This window comes from Xenopus laevis, chromosome 1L (genome assembly GCF_017654675.1).
Source record: "Xenopus laevis strain J_2021 chromosome 1L, Xenopus_laevis_v10.1, whole genome shotgun sequence".
NCBI classification, from domain to species: Eukaryota; Metazoa; Chordata; class Amphibia; order Anura; family Pipidae; genus Xenopus; species Xenopus laevis.
Window position 1 is genome coordinate 182252449 of NC_054371.1, and position 20274 is coordinate 182272722.

At 37.4% G+C, this 20274-nt stretch overlaps 1 protein-coding gene across 2 annotated transcripts; it reads right to left on the reverse strand.

Annotated features, from left to right (window-relative positions):
- Nucleotides 1-5337: 5337 nt before the first annotated feature.
- On the reverse strand, nucleotides 5338-17198 carry LOC108697107 (cortexin-3). Of its 2 annotated transcripts, XM_018226787.2 has the most exons (3): nucleotides 16521-17198; nucleotides 16093-16148; nucleotides 5338-6678 (listed from the first exon to the last, which is right to left on the reverse strand). In XM_018226787.2, exon 3 carries the CDS (start codon nucleotides 6622-6624, stop codon nucleotides 6331-6333), a length of 294 nt encoding a protein of 97 aa, XP_018082276.1. In that variant the 5' UTR covers nucleotides 6625-6678; nucleotides 16093-16148; nucleotides 16521-17198; the 3' UTR covers nucleotides 5338-6330. The 2 variants fall into 2 exon arrangements, with proteins under 2 accessions (XP_018082276.1, XP_018082279.1); XM_018226790.2 differs by lacking the exon at nucleotides 16093-16148 and having other exon boundaries at nucleotides 16521-17197.
- Between the last annotated feature and the right edge of the window lie 3076 nt (nucleotides 17199-20274).

Consider the following 20274-nt stretch of genomic DNA (forward strand, 5'->3'; position numbering starts at 1 on the left):
GGCTTTAGGAAGACTTTGATCATGACATTGCTGTTTCTGAAGCCACAGCGAAGTAATAGAGTTTTATACAGGTAATATACATGTCTTTTTTTTGAACCACTTATCTGATTAAAAAGCAAATGACTTTGGTTCCAACAGCAAGGAGAAGAGACAACGAATAAAATCAAGTAAGTACTGTAAGGGGCCCATTTACTTTGCTCGAGTGAAGGAATAGAATAAAAAAAACTTAAAATTTCGAATGTTTTTTTGGCTACTTCGACCATCTAATTGGCTACTTCGACCTTTGACTACGACTTCGACTTCGAATCGAACGATTTGAACTAAAAATCGTTCGAATATTCGACCATTCGATAACCGAAGTACTGTCTCTTTAAAAAAAACTTCGACCCCCTACTTTGCCACCTAAAACCTACCGAGGTGCAATTTTAGCCTATGGGGAAGGTCCCCATAGGCTCCCTAGCAATTTTTTGGTCGAAGAAAAATCGTTCGATCGATGGATTAAAATCCTTTGAATCGAACGATTCGAAGGATTTAATAATTTCATCGAACAATTTTTAGTTTGATCGGTAAATCCTTCAACTTCGATATTTACATTCGGCAGTCGATATTCGACCATATGTAAATCTGCCCCTTAGTGTCTCATTCTCATTATATAAACTATTCACACCCATTCTTGTCTTTGTGTAAGGTAATTGTAACAATACTACAATATCATGGCAAGGTTTTCTTACATGATCACTTGTGACACAACAGCAACATCTACTGGATGACAGTAGAACTGCTTTGTTGCATATTGTAATATCCAATAAGCAGCCTATTTATCAAAGTTTGGATTTTAGTGGTTTTTAAGGTTTTTGAAACCACGACTAAATTCGCAAACTTTAAAACTACGAATGTTGTGAGATTATTAAAAAATCTGAATAAAAAGGTAAGAACATGAAATGACACTGAACAACTTGCAAAAAAATACAAATACCCTGCTTTTTTCAGACACATCCTAGCAAAAAAAGAAAAGTCTGAATTGACCATTGACTTCTATAGGACCTTGACAACTGTTACTTGGCAATGTTTTGTATTAGTGGTTTCCGTGGTTTTATACTTCATAAAAAAGCTCTTTTTAGAGTTTTTTTTAAAAAATGAGAAAACCACCAATCTTTAGAGATTCACGGAAAAAAAATTTTATTGCTAGTAAATGGGTCCCTTAAAGTGTTGAGGATAACCGTCTTCAAATTTTAAAGTGAATTGTATTCAAAAAGCTAGATTCATATGAGGGATACACATTCTGACATATTTTTATGGTTAGTTGGGATGTGTGCTGTATCTAACTAGGTTTGTTAGAAAGCTAAAGAGTTCTGTGGGAGAAGATGAGCAAGGCTGTGGCTAGACAGCCAAGAACAATGGAGACATATTCATTTCTGAACTCCTAGCATACTGTAGTTAAAAACATTTGTAAATGAAGAAAACAAAAAAAGGGAAATAATTTAAGATTCACTGCTTACATTTTTTTTGAAATATATAAACTATAGTAGAGTTTCAGAAGCAAACATACCAGTTATACCAGTTATACCAGTGCAGGGCAACATTACATTATATTTTCATCACTTCTTTCATTTTTTTGATGTTACTGTTCCTTTAAAACTGTCAGGATAAGATCACTGATGCAAGGAAAATTATCCAGTCAGATTTCTGAAAAGAACCAAGTGCTTCGAGATGACTGGCTGTCTATTAAATATTCCTGGAGGCCTCAGAAAACGTCTCCCTGCCTACAAGAAAACTTTAAATACATGGATCTAGGTCTGTATTTACTGCCTACAGGAAACAAGGGCTAGAGTTTCAAATCCATTCACTTATTAAAAAATCAAGATATTCTGAGAGATGTCCCCCCTGCGCATTTAGAATAAATAATTTGCTATTTACGGGCAGTTTTTTAATCAGTATACTGCAATTCAGAATGGAAATCATGTATACCTATTCCGCAGTTTATCATACCACTTTAAACTCTAGGGGGCAGATTTATTGAGGGTCAAAGTGAAAATTCGAATTTCCAATTAGAATTTTGAAATTCGATTTTCGAGTTTTTTAAGTGAAATAGTTAATAGGGAATAGTTAAAATTAGATTTAAGTTTTTAAAAAAATTCTAATTAGATTTTCAAAATGTATCATTTACAGGTCCTTTAAGAATTCAAATTCGTCTATTCGCCACCTTAAACCTGTCGAATTGCTGTTTTAGCCTTTGGGGGATGTCCTGGGATCAATTTGGAGTTGTTTGCAGCCTTCCTGAAAATTGAGTTTTTTTCAGAGAAAACTGAAAAAAATTCAACTCGAATTGAATTGGATTTGAATTCGATCTGAGTTTGTGGGTCGATCCTATTCACCCGAGTCATAAAAATTCAAATTCTTTCATAAGTTGCAGTTGGTCGAATTTTGGTCGAATTTCGAGTTCATGGGAGTTCATGGGAGTTTAAAAAAAAACCCATGAACTCTAAATTCGACCCTTGCTAAATCTGCCCCTAGCAGTATAGGTGCCTCATGATGTCAACTGTACATTACTGCACAATGTGTGTAATAACTACACACACCTCTTCACATTACTGGGCAGCCATAAATATTCACCTTACTACATTCACAATTAAACAGCACACTGATTTTCAAACTATCCATAAGGGTTTATGAGATATTGAAGACATTTAGTAGCAAAAGTTTATTGTGTTGAAAATGTGTGTTATATCTATTTGTTGTATGTGTGAGATACATTCTAAACTGATAGAAACTGCCCAGACCAACACCCATTTCCAAAGGCATTGTAGCAGATTTATTCTGTTTGGAAGTTCAGCAGCTATGCTGCAGGCCAGGCTTCCACGTGGTTGTAGCACCCCCATACCTGTCTCTTTAAATGGTGTAACAATGCCTTTGGAAATGGGTGTTGGTCTGGGCAGTTTCTCTCTCTTAAAAGCCGCAAGCGGGGGAGGGTTAATCTCATGGAACCAATGCTGGGGTCTAGGTTGTCTCTCCCCTTTGAAAGCTAATGGCGGGGGAGGACTAAGCCCTATGATGAAAACCAATGCCCAGGTCGGGAGACCTTATTTTTCAGGTAATGCTCTTATGCCGGGAGGCTTTAGCATTTGAAATTATGACCAGAGGTAAATAGTTAGGGACCGCCATATGGGTTTTACCTTGACGTGGTATGGTGGCTTATCAATCTTATGATCATAATTTTGTAACTAAAAAACCCCCTGTCTTTGTAAATACATGCATCTGCATAGATTACTGATATGACAGGGGACCAGGGAATGTGCATTGATCAATTTTTCTTCTTTTTTTCTATGTCTGTAGTTATTTTCTAATATACCAAGGCACAGAAAAGGCAGTTCCCGGGTTTAGCTCTCTCTTGTTGCCCTTGAGACTTTGGTCAACTGGAACCCTTAGATGAAATCCTGTACTTACCAGTTATTTGAAGAGTTTGACGATTGCAGGTTTCCGTGCTGTTGTTGTGCGTTGTTGTTACACAGGTCTGCCTCAACAGCAGAGTTTTAGTGGTCTCCTGTTTAATCTAATGGGAGCATGTGCATGCCTAACAGTTTATTAATAGTCATGGGCAAATAAATTTGTCAGTCACAAATTTGAGGCGAATTTCTGTGTTTCGCTGCCAGCGAATAAACTTGCATAACTGTGGTGAAAATTTGTCAAAAAAAGGACGCGCGTCGGAATAGTCGCTTGCGTCAAAACTTCGCACGTCAACATTATTCAAATGCCCATTGACTTTAATGAAGGCATCAAAATTGACGCGGGCATCAAAATTCACATTTCGCAAATTCTTTCGGCGTTTCTTGAATTTTTCACCATTTCGAGAATTTCGTGGAAATTCGCTCATTTTCCGACGAACCGAAATAATAAAATATTTTAAAACAGTTCCAGTTCCAGTACCTTCTTTAATGCCCCCTTCCAGTAGTAATTGTATGTAAAGAAGAATATCCCTGGGTATGGTAGTCCACTTAAAGGGATACTGTCATGGGAAAAAAAAATTATTTTCAAAATGAATCAGTTAATAGTGCTGCTCCAGCAGAATTCTGCACTGAAATCCATTTCTCAAAAGAGCAAACAGATTTTTTTATATTCAATTTTGAAATCTGACATGGGGCTAGACATTTTGTCAATTTCCCAGCTGCCCCAAGTCATGTGACTTGTGCTCTGATAAACTTCAATCACTCTTTACTGCTGTACTGCAAGCTGGAGTGATATCACCCCCCCTCCCCTTTCCCCCCCAGCAGCCAAACAAAAGAACAATGGGAAGGTAACCAGATAGCAGCTCCCTAACACAAGATAACAGCTGCCTGGTAGATCTAAGAACAGCACTCAATAGTAAAAACCCATGTCCCACTGAGACACATTCAGTTACATTGAAAAGGAAAAATAGCAGCCTGCCAGAAAGCATTTCTCTCGTAAAGTGCAGGCACAAGTCACATGACCAGGGGCAGCTGGGAAATTGACAAAATGTCTAGCCCCAGGTCAGATTTCAAAATTGAATATAAAAAAATCTGTTTGCTTTTTTGAGAAATGGATTTCAGTGCAGAATTCTGCTGGAGCAGCACTATTAACTGGTTCATTTTGAAAAAAAAAATTTCCCATGACAGGATCCCTTTAAGAATGTCACCAGGACTCCATAGTGTGTTTGCCAAAATTCTAAAATGTCAATAAGTATGTACATTTTATGGCGACACTGTGCTGACTATATTTGTTGGAAAAATGACTTGGTAACAATACTATTAGTATAAATATTTTATGTTCATTTTACTTTAAGCATTTCAAAAACCTGTTGTTCTGCCAGCTCCATTAATGTGACTTTAGCCTTTCTTTTGCTAAGGATTTTATATTTTATGGGTTTGTACATTTCCTCAACATGCTAAATTGACTGTCCTTATGCAGGGACTTGGAATTGCACAATGAAGTTTGAAATTCTGATTCATATTTTATGATATGGCTTGAAAAGCAAAACAAATGATTGTATTATTATCATAACAGAGCTTTGATTTTTCTTGGTGAGCCGCATCACTGATAGACAAGACAGTGCCTCTTGGGTCAGTGTTATAAATCTTATTGAATTCGTTACTGCAGCATATGGAAAGCTTCTCTCATTTTTCCAGCTTCAGAAAACTTTTGTTTTTACATCAAACTAAGTCCTATACGAAACTTTGGAAACAGTATGTTGGACTGTCATTTCTCTAGCTGTTCACTCATACTTTGGTAATCGCTATATAGTCTTTATATACTATATAGATCATCATGCAATATCCTTTCAGCTAGGAGAAAGCTAATAAAAATCATCTCTCATTCAAAGCATTACTTTGGAAAATAATTGTGTTTATTTCCAATGATGCCCATCAACACACTTTCCTACAATTTCAGTGGACACCACACACACAAAAGAAATATGATAACAACTATAGGGTGACACAAAATATTTCTCTATTTTACATAGCAGTTTTGTATATACAGGTATGGGACCTGTTATCCAGAATGCTCAGGACCAAGGGAAATCCAGATAATCTTTCCCTAATTTCATACGTTGTCTACTAGAAAATAATGTAAACATTAAATAAACCCAACAGACTGATTTTGCTTCCAATAAGGATTAATTATATGTTAGTTGGGATCAAGGTACTGTTTTATTATTACAGAGAAAAAGGAAATCGTTTTTAAAAATTTGAATAAAGTTGGATCTATGGAGTCGACCTTTTCGTAATTGGAAGTTTTCTGGATAACAGGTTTCCAGATAACGGATCCCGTACCTGTACTTCCATTACGTGTCTGAATGTCCCTTTGCCCTACAACAAAAAATAACCTCTTTTTATAATATAAAATATATATTTTTGTTATAATTATAACACTGAAAAATGTTTAGTCAACTCTAAATATAAAATTACAATTACTGTAAAGGCATGAGATCTATTATAAAGAAAGCTTGGGAACTGAAATTTTCCTGATAAGGCTTCTTTCTTTAATCTCTGGAGCACAAAGGCTACTAAAAAGGTATTAAAATGAAATAAGGAATAGGATTGTGTTCCCATATTTATGGATTTATAATAGCTTACTTACTGTCAAGTACAAGGTACCAAGGTGCTGTGTTATTACAGAGCAAACCAGTCAGAAATTAGCAATTATTTGTAAACAGTTGACTATTGGAAATAGCAGTGCTGAATTTCAGAGCTTTCTGGATAATAAGTTTCCTGATAATAGATCGCATATCTGTAACTGAGAATTGTTTTAGGATGTCATTTTAATTCCAATGAAATGTCTCATGATAGGTTATTTAGATTAATTCTGTTCAGTCATCTATGCCAGGGCGTAATCAAACTGCCCTTTTTCCAGTCCATCAATCCCATCTGCCCAAGTAGATGTTGGCATGCTTCTGTAAGGATCAAGAAGAATCCTAAAGCACCTGATAATTAGGACCCCCAAAATGATGAACAATAGAATCACAAAGGCAAATGTTGTCTTCTGCTCCAATGTCATAGCAGAGCCCAGAGATGCATTTAGTGTTGGTAAAAATGTAGATGTTAAAGTCTCTCCATCCATTATCCAAGTAAGTAGAAAAAAATCCTTCCCAAATATCCTTTTTGTCCTCATAACGACTCCATGGGCCTGGTAGAAATGCCTGGTAGAAATCTATTACTTTTATATCTGCAGATGAAAAGAAAATGAATGTTACTTAAAAAGCGAATTTCTCTGTTGCTCAAAATCAAGATTAAAAAATTAAATTAAGAAATAAAAATCTCTTTTTACACAGAAAAGCAACTTCTACACAGTGCCAACAACTAGTTGTTTCATTAGACAAACAAGCTAAGCGAACTGACCATATAAAATAGGTAAATAGCTACTGATAGGTGTGATATCCAGCGATCCATCGGTGAGATTAAATCAAAGTGAACTTGATGGCTTTTAGAAAGAATTGGCACATGTAGTTGTGTGTATTGAACAAAATTGGTAGCGACTCATCAAAGATGCAATTTAGTAGGCAAATCAACTGGACTTGCTGTGTTTTTTCCTTGAAGACGTTTCACCAGTCATCCAACTGGCTTTCTCAATTTCGAATAACTTGTAAATAAGATCCAATCATGCTAATACAATCAACACCTAACTTCATGACATCCTTGCGGTTTATGGTAACAGATTATGCTGATTGGAGCAACATTCCAGAGTAGTGATCCCCAACCAGTAGCTCGTGAGCAACATGTTGCTCTCCAAACCCTTGGATGTTGCTCCCAGTGGCCTCAAAAAAATTTCAGTCTTAGAGGCAAGTTTTGGTTGTATAAAACCAGGTGCTCTGCCAAACAGAGCCTCAATGTAGGTTGACAATCTACATAGGGCCTACCAAATGGGCAATCACAGCATTTATTTGGCACCCCAAGAACATTTGTCACACTAGTGTTGCTCCCCAAACCCTTTTACTTCTGAATGTTGCTCATGGGTAGTGATGGGCGAATTTGCGCCGTTTCGCTTCGCCAAAAAAAAAACATGGCGAAAAACTCGCGAAGCGGCGCCGGAGTCTCGTTTATGATGCCGGCGCCCGGTTTTGACGCGGGCGTTTCGCAAATTTATCCGCTGGTGGTGAATCGCTCAAATTCGCCGCAAATTCGCGCCTGGCGAATTAATTCGCCCATCACTACTCATGGGTTGAAAAGGTTGGGGATCCCTGTTCCAGAGGATATATACCCCGAAAAAAAGATCTTATTTACAAGTTATTCTGAATTGAAAAAAACAGTTGTATGACTGGTGAAACGTCTTCAAGAAAAAAAAAAGGCAAGTCCAGTTGATTTGACTTATTTTTACATTTATACCTTGACCTGGATAAATGAGAATCTACACAAACCTATTTAATAACCATTTTAGGGTCAAGTAGGTTTAGTTTCCCCCTGTAAGGTTTAATTAACAACATGCTAACTTGAAAATGTTGTTTGCCTTAGAACTGCAGAAAGTTTTGGAAAGGATAAAAGTGATGGATGGGTTAATTATGACTGAAATCTCTACACTCCAGGGCAGTGGTCCCCAACCAGTGATTCATGAGCAACATGTTGCTCACCAACCCATTGCATATCTCTCCTAGTGGTCTTGAAGCAGCTGAAATTGTAGCTTGAAGGCTAATTTAGTTGAATAAAACCCAGGTGTACTGCAGAACAAAGCCTTCTTTAGGCTGCCAGTCCATTTAGAGGCTATCAATAGCCAATCACAGCCCTTATTTGGCACCCCCAGGAACTTTTTGCATGCTTCTGTTGCTCTCCAACCAAGATTAAAGAGTTGGCAAAAATTGACTACCCATCTTGGCCTATAACTGGAAACAACTGGAAACATATATAAACATATATATAAATATAAACATTTTTTTTGCAACACAATTATTGTCTTTTAATTTGTTTACACTAATGAGGAAATATTTGCATTAAGATGTTTTTGTTTATTTGAAAAAAATGAAAGAAGGACCTTTCACCCCAATGAATGAGGTATAAGCAGGACACATTTGAACCTTTCCGGTTAATTAGCTAATAGTTGTGACTCATGGCTGCTCAGTACTGCAATATAGTAACAATATATCCCTGAACACCTGAAAGTGAAAAAATTAGCAGTAATACAGTTTGACTAAGGCCTCAAGCATGCAGTAGACTTTTATAAGGATCAGCTCTATAGCCTATATAGAGGTCGACAGACATCTCATGCTTTGCTGCAGTTAATTCCAAGACAGAAGAAGAGATCTATACTCATCTTGTAGGCTGAGTAAACGCTGTTGACTGCTGGTAGCTTCCAAAGGGTTACAGGCAACATTATCCGTTCATCATTATTGGAAAGACCAATAACATTTCTAGTCAATGTCGAAACTGAAATAACTGAACTTCCTATAATGATGGGATTATTTAATATACTGTATTTAGATATATAGCAATTTAATATTTTATAAATATGGGAATTTTAAAGCATAGAAATGAATTTGACTCATGAATTGTTAATTGCTTATTGATGGTAGGATTATTACATTTAATGATTTTATTTGCACTGACCAGAACAAGAATAGTAGAGGCTAATTAAGCTTGTCATGTGATTTGTTACTTAGGCCCAGTCTGTAATTATAATGCTACAGGTGAGTACTGGTGGCTGAGCTAATAATATCCCTTGTGACTGAACATGTTAAGTCTACAAGGGTTTGCTCTCTGACAGTAATGAAAATGTACAAGCCACAACTCCACCCCCCTCATTTGATAAAGAGTAAAAGAGAAAAACATGACAAGTAAGGTAGAAATAAATGTAAAGCAATGGATAATTCAAAGTAGACAGAAATAATGAGGTCCAGAAACCTGTATATAAGAAGGGTACAGGGCTTTGAAAGAGAAAAATAGGTTGAGCATGTTTCTTGTTTAATTAATATGTAAGAGCAAAATGACAATCCAGCACCTCTATGGTTACAAGATTAACAAATGTGACTGCTGTCAACCTTACTGAACATCTCAGGCCTGCAGGAAGGCTTGTCTAAAGACTGAAGCAGAGCAGGAAGGAGAAATGGTGTAAAAGCAAATGATAAACCACGTTCATAGAAGACATGAAAGGAAGAAGCACTGTTTTCATCTTATACAATTTTCATCTTGTATTGTACATAAAAGGCTTTGAATACTTGACTATCTCACACATTCACTTCAATAAGAAAGAAGGTGTGACTGTGTGTACCAGAAGTTGCAATCATGCTTGTGCCATAGTTGAATCTCAAATAATTAGAAAATGTGTAACTATCTTTGTAGTGTACAAAACAAGATAAGAAAAGCTGAATCAGGACAATTCTCCTCGTCTCTTCTCCTCTTTTGTTCAGCAAGCTTTTTGGAACAGGACTACAGGATCTCCTCTTATATTATATATACTTATTTAATTGAATATCTCAATGCTACCCATTCTTACGCAGCCATGAATATCCTGAAAATTCTAACCTTTTGGTGCTTAGTAAGGCCTCAGTTTGATTATGTACTTTCTGTAACATGGTTTATTGAAAATTGTGTATAATAATAAATAATGTACCCCTTCTTGTAAAATATAAAGACATCATGAGGGTTATTTATTAAAATCCAAATGTTAAAATCTCGAAAAATGTGGGTTTTGTTTCCCTAGAAAATTTGAATTTTTAGAGGAAAAAAAATTACAATTTTTTGAGATTTATTATTCCCTGATGCTGCAAAAAGCCTGAATCCTAAAATCCGTCATCTCAGACTTGTCGATGTCATGTATAAGTAAACGGGAGAGGCACTTATCTCAATTTGACAGTTTTGTGGTCTGCGCTGAGTTAAGTCTGAAAATCTGACTTTTTTGGGGTTTTCTGGGAAAAACTCGAAAAAAATTGAGCGATTTGGAAAAAAAACAATTCGGGTTTTTTTAATAATAAGCTAAAATCGGCATGGGGGTTTGGTTGTGTTTTTTTTAAATAAAATATGAGATAAATTTGGATTTTAGTAAATAATCCCCTCCAATTTACCTTGGAGTTTGACTTGTATAAAAGCACTTAGCCTTGTGCCTTTATGGGATCATGGAATTCCTCGGTGACTTATAATATCCTTATAGTTTACAAGAAGAGGTACTTTATTCACCTTAGCATTTTTTTTGTTAAAGGGCACCTATCATATCAAAGATTTTACCCCCACTGGGGGTGCAAGCTAATAGAGCCTGAGGGAAAAATTGATGTTTTGGAAGCACTATGCTGCCCACACCAGATAGAAGCTGCATTTAGTCACACATACTGTATGTGCATAATCATGAGCAAGCAATCTTTATTATTTGCATGCTCAGAGTCCCAACATGTCCATTGCTAGGAGCATTTTCTGCATCAAATAATATTTTATTAGCCTGCACTGTTAATTTAGGTATATAGTAAAAATGGCCACATTAAGAATAATTTGTAGGTTTATCTTTTTTGTGCTTTGTGGCAACACTATTATGAGTGTAGCAGGAGGCATATGTTTTTAACAAGAATGTTAATGTATTCAGTATAGAGGAGATCGTTTGGCTTACTTAAGGCTTACTTAAGCCCACATTACCATGACTTCTAAATCATTTTCATTCATCTTCAAGTACTGCGTCCTTAAAAAGGTACAGTCATTTTGGGCTCTCGGTGTAAATTATTATATCTGAATCCAATTCATTAAACACAAGTGCACTGCATCCATTAACACAGGCTGCTCTGGAGACCCTGGAGCTATCAACACCTTTGGAGTTGGCAATACCTTGAGGGATCCCCTACTTCAATAGGCTCACTGCATGTGATTCAAAAGATGCAATTCCTTGTACTATGTAAAAGTGCAAGGAGTGCCTTTTAACTCAAGTACCTTTAACAATGGTATCTTTCTGCAACTGACTGCAGCAAACTTGTGCAACCAATTTGTTGTTGTGAGGGGTCTTACAGAGAGTGACTACCAACATTTCTAAGTTTCTTTTTTGCTATTTGGAGGGAGTAAAAGAAGATTTGGGCATTGCGGTCAGTATCATGTTGTTAAAACTATTTAATTAGTTTCTTTAAAGGGTCATCATTTTAAGATCAGGCTAAAGTGAGCATTCTGTTGTTATCTATATGTAATTACTTATATAGAGCAAGAAAGGAGACAGTGGGCAGGAGTAGGGATAATAAGTTACCTATTAAAAGGCTATAAAATAGGAGAGTGTGGGTAGGACAAGATTATTTTTCATACATGGGTTATGGAATGTTACGGCCAATTACATTTTACTGTTATAGGTAGACATAGTTAGTGTAGGTTTTGGTGGCATGCATAAGTGACTGGAACCTGAAATCAGCAGTTGTGATGTTCCAGAGATGTGACAATCATTGGGGGGGTTAAAATATAATTTCAATAATGACGTTGTTAAATAATGGGAGAGAACTGAGATGCATTATGTGTGGGTAATTGACATACAGTATTTTAGAGATACTCTGAGTAGACCAGAAAGGGTGGAACAATATCACCTGGGAACAAGTATGCAAAAGTTCCAGTTTTATTCTCTCTTCTATTTCCAAAACATATTATATACTTGGCCTTGATACCCCCCCTCCATACGTCATATTGCATGCTACATGAAACAAATCAATTTATTTATGTGCTGCTGTGCAGTGGAACGCACAAATATCCAACGAACACAAGGTACAAATATCTATGTTGGCCCATCAACCAAGACAGAAGTACTCCTTTGTCAGATAAAGGAATGAGACCTAATAATCACATTACATTCTCCCATGGAAGCAAATGTTAATATAACTTAATAGATCTTAAAATACCCTGTGTGCAGTTGACCTTCACAATGTAATAACTGTCTGATGAAGAATTTGCACAGTCATGCTATTTTTTTCTTTGTGATACTTACTCTCGCAAAGCAACAGTACTTTTATTCTTTAAAGAAGAACTAAAAGCTAAAAAGGAACATGGCTAGAAATGCTGTATTTTAGAAACTGCAATAGCCTAAAGGTTTAGCGTCTATATATAACAGCAATGATGCAGGCCTACAAAGCTGTGAAAAGGAGCTCACTGTCTTGGATTTTGTTAGGAGTGTCAGCAACCCTGCACAGGCTGGGGCTCATTTATAAACACTGGGCAAATTTGCACCTGGGCAGTAACTCATAGCAACCAATGAGTGACTAGCTTTTTTCAGCCAGCTGTAGGTTGAACACTGAAAGCAATCATCTGATTGGTTACCGTGGGTTACTGCCCAGGAGCAAATTTGCCCAGTGTGTTATGACCAGCTGTGGAGAAGCAAAGCTTAGGGGTTGTCTCAAACTATCGAGCAGAAAAAGAAGTTCATCTGTCATAGAAACTAATGCTACAGGACTGATAATCATAATCATTTTTTATTGCTATTATATTCTCTCTCTCTCTCTCTCTCTCTCTCTCTCTCTCTCTCTCTCTCTCTCTCTCTCTCTCTCTCTCTCTCTCTCTAGTAAACATTTCTAGCTGATCCCTAAGTTCAGGTAACTGACAGCAGCACAGACTGTGTGCAGTAAATCAGCAGAAAAGAAGATGGGGATCTACTGGAGCATCTTTGGAGACACAAGACAGGACAGACAGAAAGGAAGTGTAAGGCAGATGTTTGGCTATATAAACACCAGCAGAGAAACTAGACTAGTGATGGGTGAATTTCTCCTGTTTCGATTCGCCACCAAATAATTTGGACGCCCATTAAAATCAATGGGCGTCTGTTAATCGTCGCAAGCATCTAAAAAAAAAACTTTGACCCCGGCGTCGGATGAGAAACTAGGAAATTCGCAGTGAATTCGCGCCTGGCAACTAAATTAGCCCATCACTAAAACTGATCCATCTGACATAAGCTTAAGACTGATATTCTGAGTGTTTTGTTAATTGATTTGGAGCTAGGAAAACATATGGAATTTCCCAACTATATACTGTATCTGAATAACAATCACTTCGGCTGACAGAAATGAGTGGCAAACATCTGACCGGTGAGTGCACTGCTTGGGTGTAGACAATGGCCGTTCAAGTATCTAAAGCGAGTGATTATAAATAAGCATTTTTTCCAGGTAATTAAACCCTTGAGCGACAAAGAGCTCAGCAATGGAAATTTAGCCTGTTCATAAGCAGTAATTTACATAAAATAGCTGAGCGAGGCAAAGGAAACAATTGTATTGCAATTTTAAAATATGTTATTTTTAAAAATCTATGTATCTTTAGCAACAAATAACTGGCATTAACTGGAAAAAACTATTAACTAAAAAAAAAGAATTGCATCTATTTAAAAGGGAACATTGTGGAACGATTACATACTTTTTCATATAACTGTCATGGGCATTGTCATGGACATTGATCCTTTGCATGTTTATATGCATCCCTAAACAGCAGATTGGCAGGATCCGTAGCTCAATAACAGCTGGATGGCTGCAGGTCAGACGTCTCTGCTTCAGAGCTTTCAGTTTAATGGAGATGAATTGGTAGAGATAGAGAGTTAACCTTGAAAATCAATATGATGTATAGATGCCTATTCTATTGCAGGGAAATACACTTTCAGAAAGTGCAACATTTTGAGTCATAGCATCTCATATCTGTTGCTAAATATTATAATTTTGGTGGCACCAACATTTTCATGCTTTTTATATCTGACAATAAAGTCTTTTACTTGGGAGAGCCCATTTACATAAAGGGCTAATTGCATATAGCCTGGGCATTTCTGCTTCCAGTTTTGCTGATAATTATGACAAATATTCTTTAAGATTGTGCAATATAGATTGTGTATTAGGCCTACATGATAAATTAGACTAACACTGCAAGATATACACTACAGCAATTATACACCACAATGTGACATTCCCATAAGGTGGTTCTCCATATTATAACGTTTTAGAAAAGAAAGAAAAATGGCAATAATGGCAGTTTCAGCACCTTACTGTGCTAATAAAGTCCAGAGATGCCACAGTATGGAAGCTTGTAGGTAAAGTGGCATACTGAAATGAGAATATTCTTCATCTGAATGTTTATTAGGTTGGTAAAATGGCACAGATAGATCATGGATTCCCCTTGACTTGCAATTATGTTTTATAGCGACAGCTGCAATTGCCCATTATCAGTATGTGTGGGTTCTGGTCCAGAGAGGTGCAGAAAAAAGATTTCCACCAATATTATTTTTAAATATGATACATCTTTAGAAAAGGGAGATGAACATCATATGCTACATTCACTGCACCCCATACAATTATTATTTATTGAAATAGCCTGATCATATTCAACAGTGCTTTACAGAAATTACATATTATTTCTTACCCCAGTGGACCTTACAATCTAAATAACCTGTCACATTCACATACACATTATTGTCAATGTCATCAGGAGCCAATTAACAATTCTGTATCTTTTTGGAGTGTGGAGGGAAACCAGAGTACCTAACAATGCAATCACAGGGAGAACATACGGATCGTGTTCTTCCTGGAAGCAAACCATCCTGTCACTAATTTGGGTTGGCACTTTAACCTTTTAGAACCAGGTGTTTATAACTTGTTTATCTAAGTGACATGCTACGTGACAAGTTAGGGCAGGGGGGATGCCTCCACCCATCACCTTTCCTGAATACAGTGCTGATGAACACAAACAGCACTGTATTCATGGGGCAGAGATGTTTGGAGTGCAGAGACGTGCAACCATTCAGCATGTTAGATACAAGTGTGTAAAATGCATGGGCTTTTGCCCCCCTTTTGTTAATTTGTTCACTACACTTGGTAAAATGTGCCCTCAAGAAATGAAAATGCCCAGATTGGATCATTACCTCCCTGGTGACAAGGGGGGTATAATATGCATCTACAATATGTTAGAATGTATGTAGAATGCATTATAAAGCCTATATAGCAGTTTACTTCAAATGACTTTCATTGCAGCATGTTGCATATAAAATACAAAAGAGAGCACAACTGAGTTTAAACACCGACAACAGACAAGTATGCTCAGTACAAGCTCAATTGATTGCACTCATGTTGAACAAGGGGGCATATTTTCCCTTTAATTAAGTGCCAGTTTAAAGGGAAAGTTGAAGAGTAAGGGAACATGCAATAGTTCCGATTAGGGATCTTCCCCTATAATCAGTTTTGGAAAGGTTTTTAAGTTAAAGAAGAAGGTAGAGTGGCTGAAGTTTGTGTGATTTCAGTGCAACAATTGACACAAATGTGGAGGAGCAAATGTCTGTTTGCATCTTTAGAGAAATGCTGACAGCTGCAACTGCCTGAGACTTCTCTGGCCATAAATAAGTAGTGCTGAACACATGCCCTCCAAAATGCCTTCTGAGGCAGGGACTTTTTGAAAAATATACTGCGTAGTGTCTGCTAAAGCCCTATTTAGAAGCATACAGTTGGACTAAACACAGGATAATACATTTATCCCAGAGTGTATTGCCTACCTTTTCTCTGTGTAAATGCACTTGAAAACATACCCTTCCTATTAAAGGCTCATGGAATACATCTAGCAACAGGGCGGCAGAGATTTTAGTATGCACTAAAGGTAGAACAAAAACTGGCAGACAGGCAAACATTAGTAGATTGTCCCCCAGTCCTGGCAAGCAGAGAGTTAATAAGATTATCCAATAACAAACCTATTTCGAGGATATGGGAACGGAATCTGACACACGTCGCCAACAGTGCACTGCAGCTGAATGAAATAACACAATTAGCACACATTCATACATTCATATCAGAGATGCACTATTCTGTTAGCTAAATCCCCTTCTGTATTGAATTCAACAGAAAGACGAGATTAGGTGTCATGTGATTTATGCATTCATTCTTGCAAGGCTTACAAATATAAACGGTAACAGGTATTATCTAGCTGACAGTTACTGTATATTTCGATTGCCTTCTTCCTCACAGATTTTTACCTGGATTACCTAGCAGACATAGTGATTACATGTATTTTTGAAAAAAAAATGATGTTCTGTCAAACTCCTATAGTTAATGGTAGTATAAAGTTTTACCAGGAGCCATAATTAATGAACATTGCACTGGCATGAAGGAAGCCTGGTACCTTGCTGGAGCTGGTAGGATATTCGGTCCATCCCCCGGAGAGTCAGTTATTCGCAGATATTTTTAAGTTTCCTTCTTGCCAAGTCATTTCCCTGGACACAAACAAATGTGACGGAGCAGAGCATGACATTTGGCCGACTGTGAGCCCAGAGAGATAAAATGGGAGTAACTTTTCCCAGAGATTTGTGCTCAGCTGTTGGATGCCATGGGCTGGGGCTGCTGTGCGTGACGGAACAAGCCAGAGTCTGATTCCTGCCCTGAAAGCAGCAGCAGCCCTTCACTTCAATGTATTCCACACTTAACAAGCAGCCCTGCAGCTTGTCTGGAAGGAAGCCTCTTTGGAAGGGCATTGAAATTCACAGGCAGTACTGACACAACAGGGTATTCCCATAACATGTATTGCCATGTGTGTGTCTCTGTGTGTAAACCTATCTTCCCTGGGTTATTGATCACTGTCGGCAATCAGCTTTTTTCTCTTCCAATTAGCACACTTTTTGCAAGCAGAACTTTGTGTTATTCCCTGTTGGCATCCTTCAGGCTTGTCCACTAACATGGATCTGGAAATGTAATGAATATACCTACTTCTCCTGCCAGCCTTACACACACAAACATGGCATGGAAAAAACTCCAGAATAATCAGCCCAGTATATTTTGCCAGCTCTCTTACACACATAGCAAATACCCCGGAACCTGAAATAATGCTTTAAAGTGGTTGTGAACCCAACCATAATATGCAACGAAGAGTAAGGCTATCCGGCACTCAGAAGAATCCACAGGGCCAAAATATAGTTAAAAAAAGTCTTTATTAATCAAAGTTAAAAATAAATTTGCATCTCCATATGCCCTACACGTTTTGTACCTACAGGAGTCATAGGCATCCCACAGTTTTCTATAGACGTTGACGAAAACCATAATTAGTGATGCAAGCAAATTCTTGTCGTGATTTTTATGGTATAGTTTTTATTTTTAAATTACATTGTTTACACTGCTAAAATGTTCACTCTACCATATAACATTTTAATACTGAACCAACAATTTTTATTATTTGTTTTTTATTTGTTACTTGTAATTTTGCTACATGGGCATCCATCTCAGCTCATTTTGCCTGATTATGTGCTTTCAGAAAGAGCCAGCACTTGGAACTGCTTTCAGATAAGCTATTGTTTCTACCACGTAATATAACTGAAGGAGTTGCAATGGGACTTGGATTTTTACTATTGCGTGTTATTCTCATATCTACCAGGGAGCTGTTAACTTCCCATTGTTCTGCTGATTGGCTGCTAGGGAGGAAGGAAGGGGTGATATAACTCCAATTTGCAGTGCAAAAATAAGGAGTAACTGAGGATTATCAGAGTCATGACTGGGGGCACCCGGAAACTGGCCACATGTCTAGCCTTATGTCTGATTTAAAAAAAAAATCTCTTTGCTCTTTTGAAAAATGGATTTCAGTGCACAATTCTACTGGAGCAGCACTATTAACTGATGCAGTTTAAAAAAAAATATGTTATCCCTTTTAAGCTGAATGTAGGCAGGGAGATCTGCTACATATAGTTTGGTATAAGGTTGCCAGACAAGCAGATCTTTGCAGCCAGTATGGCTTGAGTAGACAATCAGAACATATAGGAACCCTGGGCATATTCCAGAGAAGAGGACTGCATCCATAGCCCTACAAAATAATACCCCTAATTCAGCCCCGGACCTTGACCATCTATCTAGAACAGGGGTCGCCAACCTTTTTTACCCATGAGTATAAAATAATGTTGGAGAGCTACACAAGCATGTAAAAAGTTTCTGGGGGTACCAAATAAAAGCTGTGATTGGGTATTGGTAGCCCCTATGTGGACATGCAGCCAACAGGAGGCAGTATACATGTTTTATATGCAACTAAAGCTTGCCTTTAAGCCAGGAATTTAAAAAGAAGCACCTGCTTGGAGGCTACTGGGAGCAACATCCAAGGGGCTGAAGAGCAACATGTTGCTCACGAGCTACTGGTTGGGGATCACTGATCTAGATCCCAGGTGATATGACATTTAGTGCCCCAGTTGAAAACTGTGTGCATAGAAGTGTAGCATAAAGAAACCAATGTTGATGGCAGAACTAGTTTTGGATATAAAGAATGATTTACATTCCATGGGTCTCCTGTTATGACTGTAAACATATGGGAATAATTACATGCTGGCTGCACATATTTCAGCCATCAGTCTGATTTGAAACTCCAAGTACCAGCAGCACCCTCAGTTACTGACATTTAATTGCAACTGGCTGAGCAAGCTTGCTGTGTGAAAATACTACCTTAAAAGATATTTATGCTTAATGTCAATTCTTCCATAATTTTTGCAAATATCCTTAGAGTTGATTCAAACAGCTTAGAGGATATTCACAGTTCAGTTGTTATGCAAAGGTCAGCAGAGCTTCCCTCGAAGATACAGAAAATGAAAATGGCAAAGGGAATACAAAGTTACATTGCTACTCAAAGGGGAACTCAACCCACGTAATAAAATAATAAAATTGTGCTTAATAAAGCAAAATGTAATCCTAACTTTTCACGATACATTAAAAATAATGTCAGTGATTTTAAAGTTTTCAGTAAATGTAATTGCTGCTGAAAGCTGTCTCCTTCTGTTCTCTGCACTGCTCATCATCACTAAATGCATCACTGAAATCATGTGGCAGTTGTCTTCTCCAGCCAAGTCTCCAATTCCCATAATGCTCTGCATGTTTAGTGATTAACAGACCTGTAAAGAAGTCAAATCACAGGGGTCTGCAAGGTTTTGTATGAATCAGAGTCATGGCTGGAGAAAAGCTGATTACTGCTATATTGTTTGAATGGTACATACTGTATAGTCAGGGCGGTTGGTGCATAGAAAGGGACAGAGCATAGAAAGGGACAGAGAAATACTGCTTTCAATAGCAATTACATATACAAATAACTTTTCACATCTTATATTTGAAAATGTTTAATTGTATACTGGAAAATTGCTTAAAATACATTTCTCTTTATTTTTTTTAATGATTGGGACCATTAAATAGATGCTGACACCAGAAATGAAAACTAACATAACATGGTCTTTATTACTTTTGCCATAAGCAAAATTGTCCGTTGCTCTTAGATTACCTTCTCGGTCCCCCATGTTCCTCTGTGAGGAGGCTGCCATATTTGAGCTGTAGAAGTCTGTTAGTGTTAATAATTCTAATTGGAAAAACAGTCAGTGTTCTTTAACAAACAATAACTTATAAAAAACAGAGCTATCTGCGAAATATGATCAACATGACTTATAGGGAAATTTTAATTCAGATTAATATTTTAAAGAGTCATTTTTTAGTGTCAGTGTAGGGACCCATAATTGTAATGAGCCTGATGGCTTCATTCAATTCTGCCAGTGCATCTGTTTCCCTGTTGCTGGGTTAAAACTCATGTAAGATTTTGAACCTTTTTTGCATACCCATTTTATTGGCCCTAGGTTGATGACCATATCCTGCATCACTGTAACAAAGTGCTTTGCAGGGGGAGGTCCTTCCTCTTAGGCCTGCAGCAGTGGATGGAGGTGTCCATTGAGCCTGGAGTCAACAAGGCCACAGAAGTGGTAGGCCCTAAAGGGACAAGCCATAATGAAGTCGGGGTACAGGGACCCCATGAACGAGGTGAAGTCATTGTGTAGTGTAGCTCCTGAAATAGCACTCTATAGAGAGAAAGAGACAGTGAGGCTTAGTTATAAAGAGCAGCTCAAGCTCCAACTAGGATGATAAAAGGGAAT

What these genes read in the sequence shown, in the direction of transcription:
- LOC108697107 (XM_018226787.2), bottom strand. Translation starts at nt 6,624, where the DNA reads ATGAGGACAAAAAGGATATTTGGGAAGGATTTTTTTCTACTTACTTGG.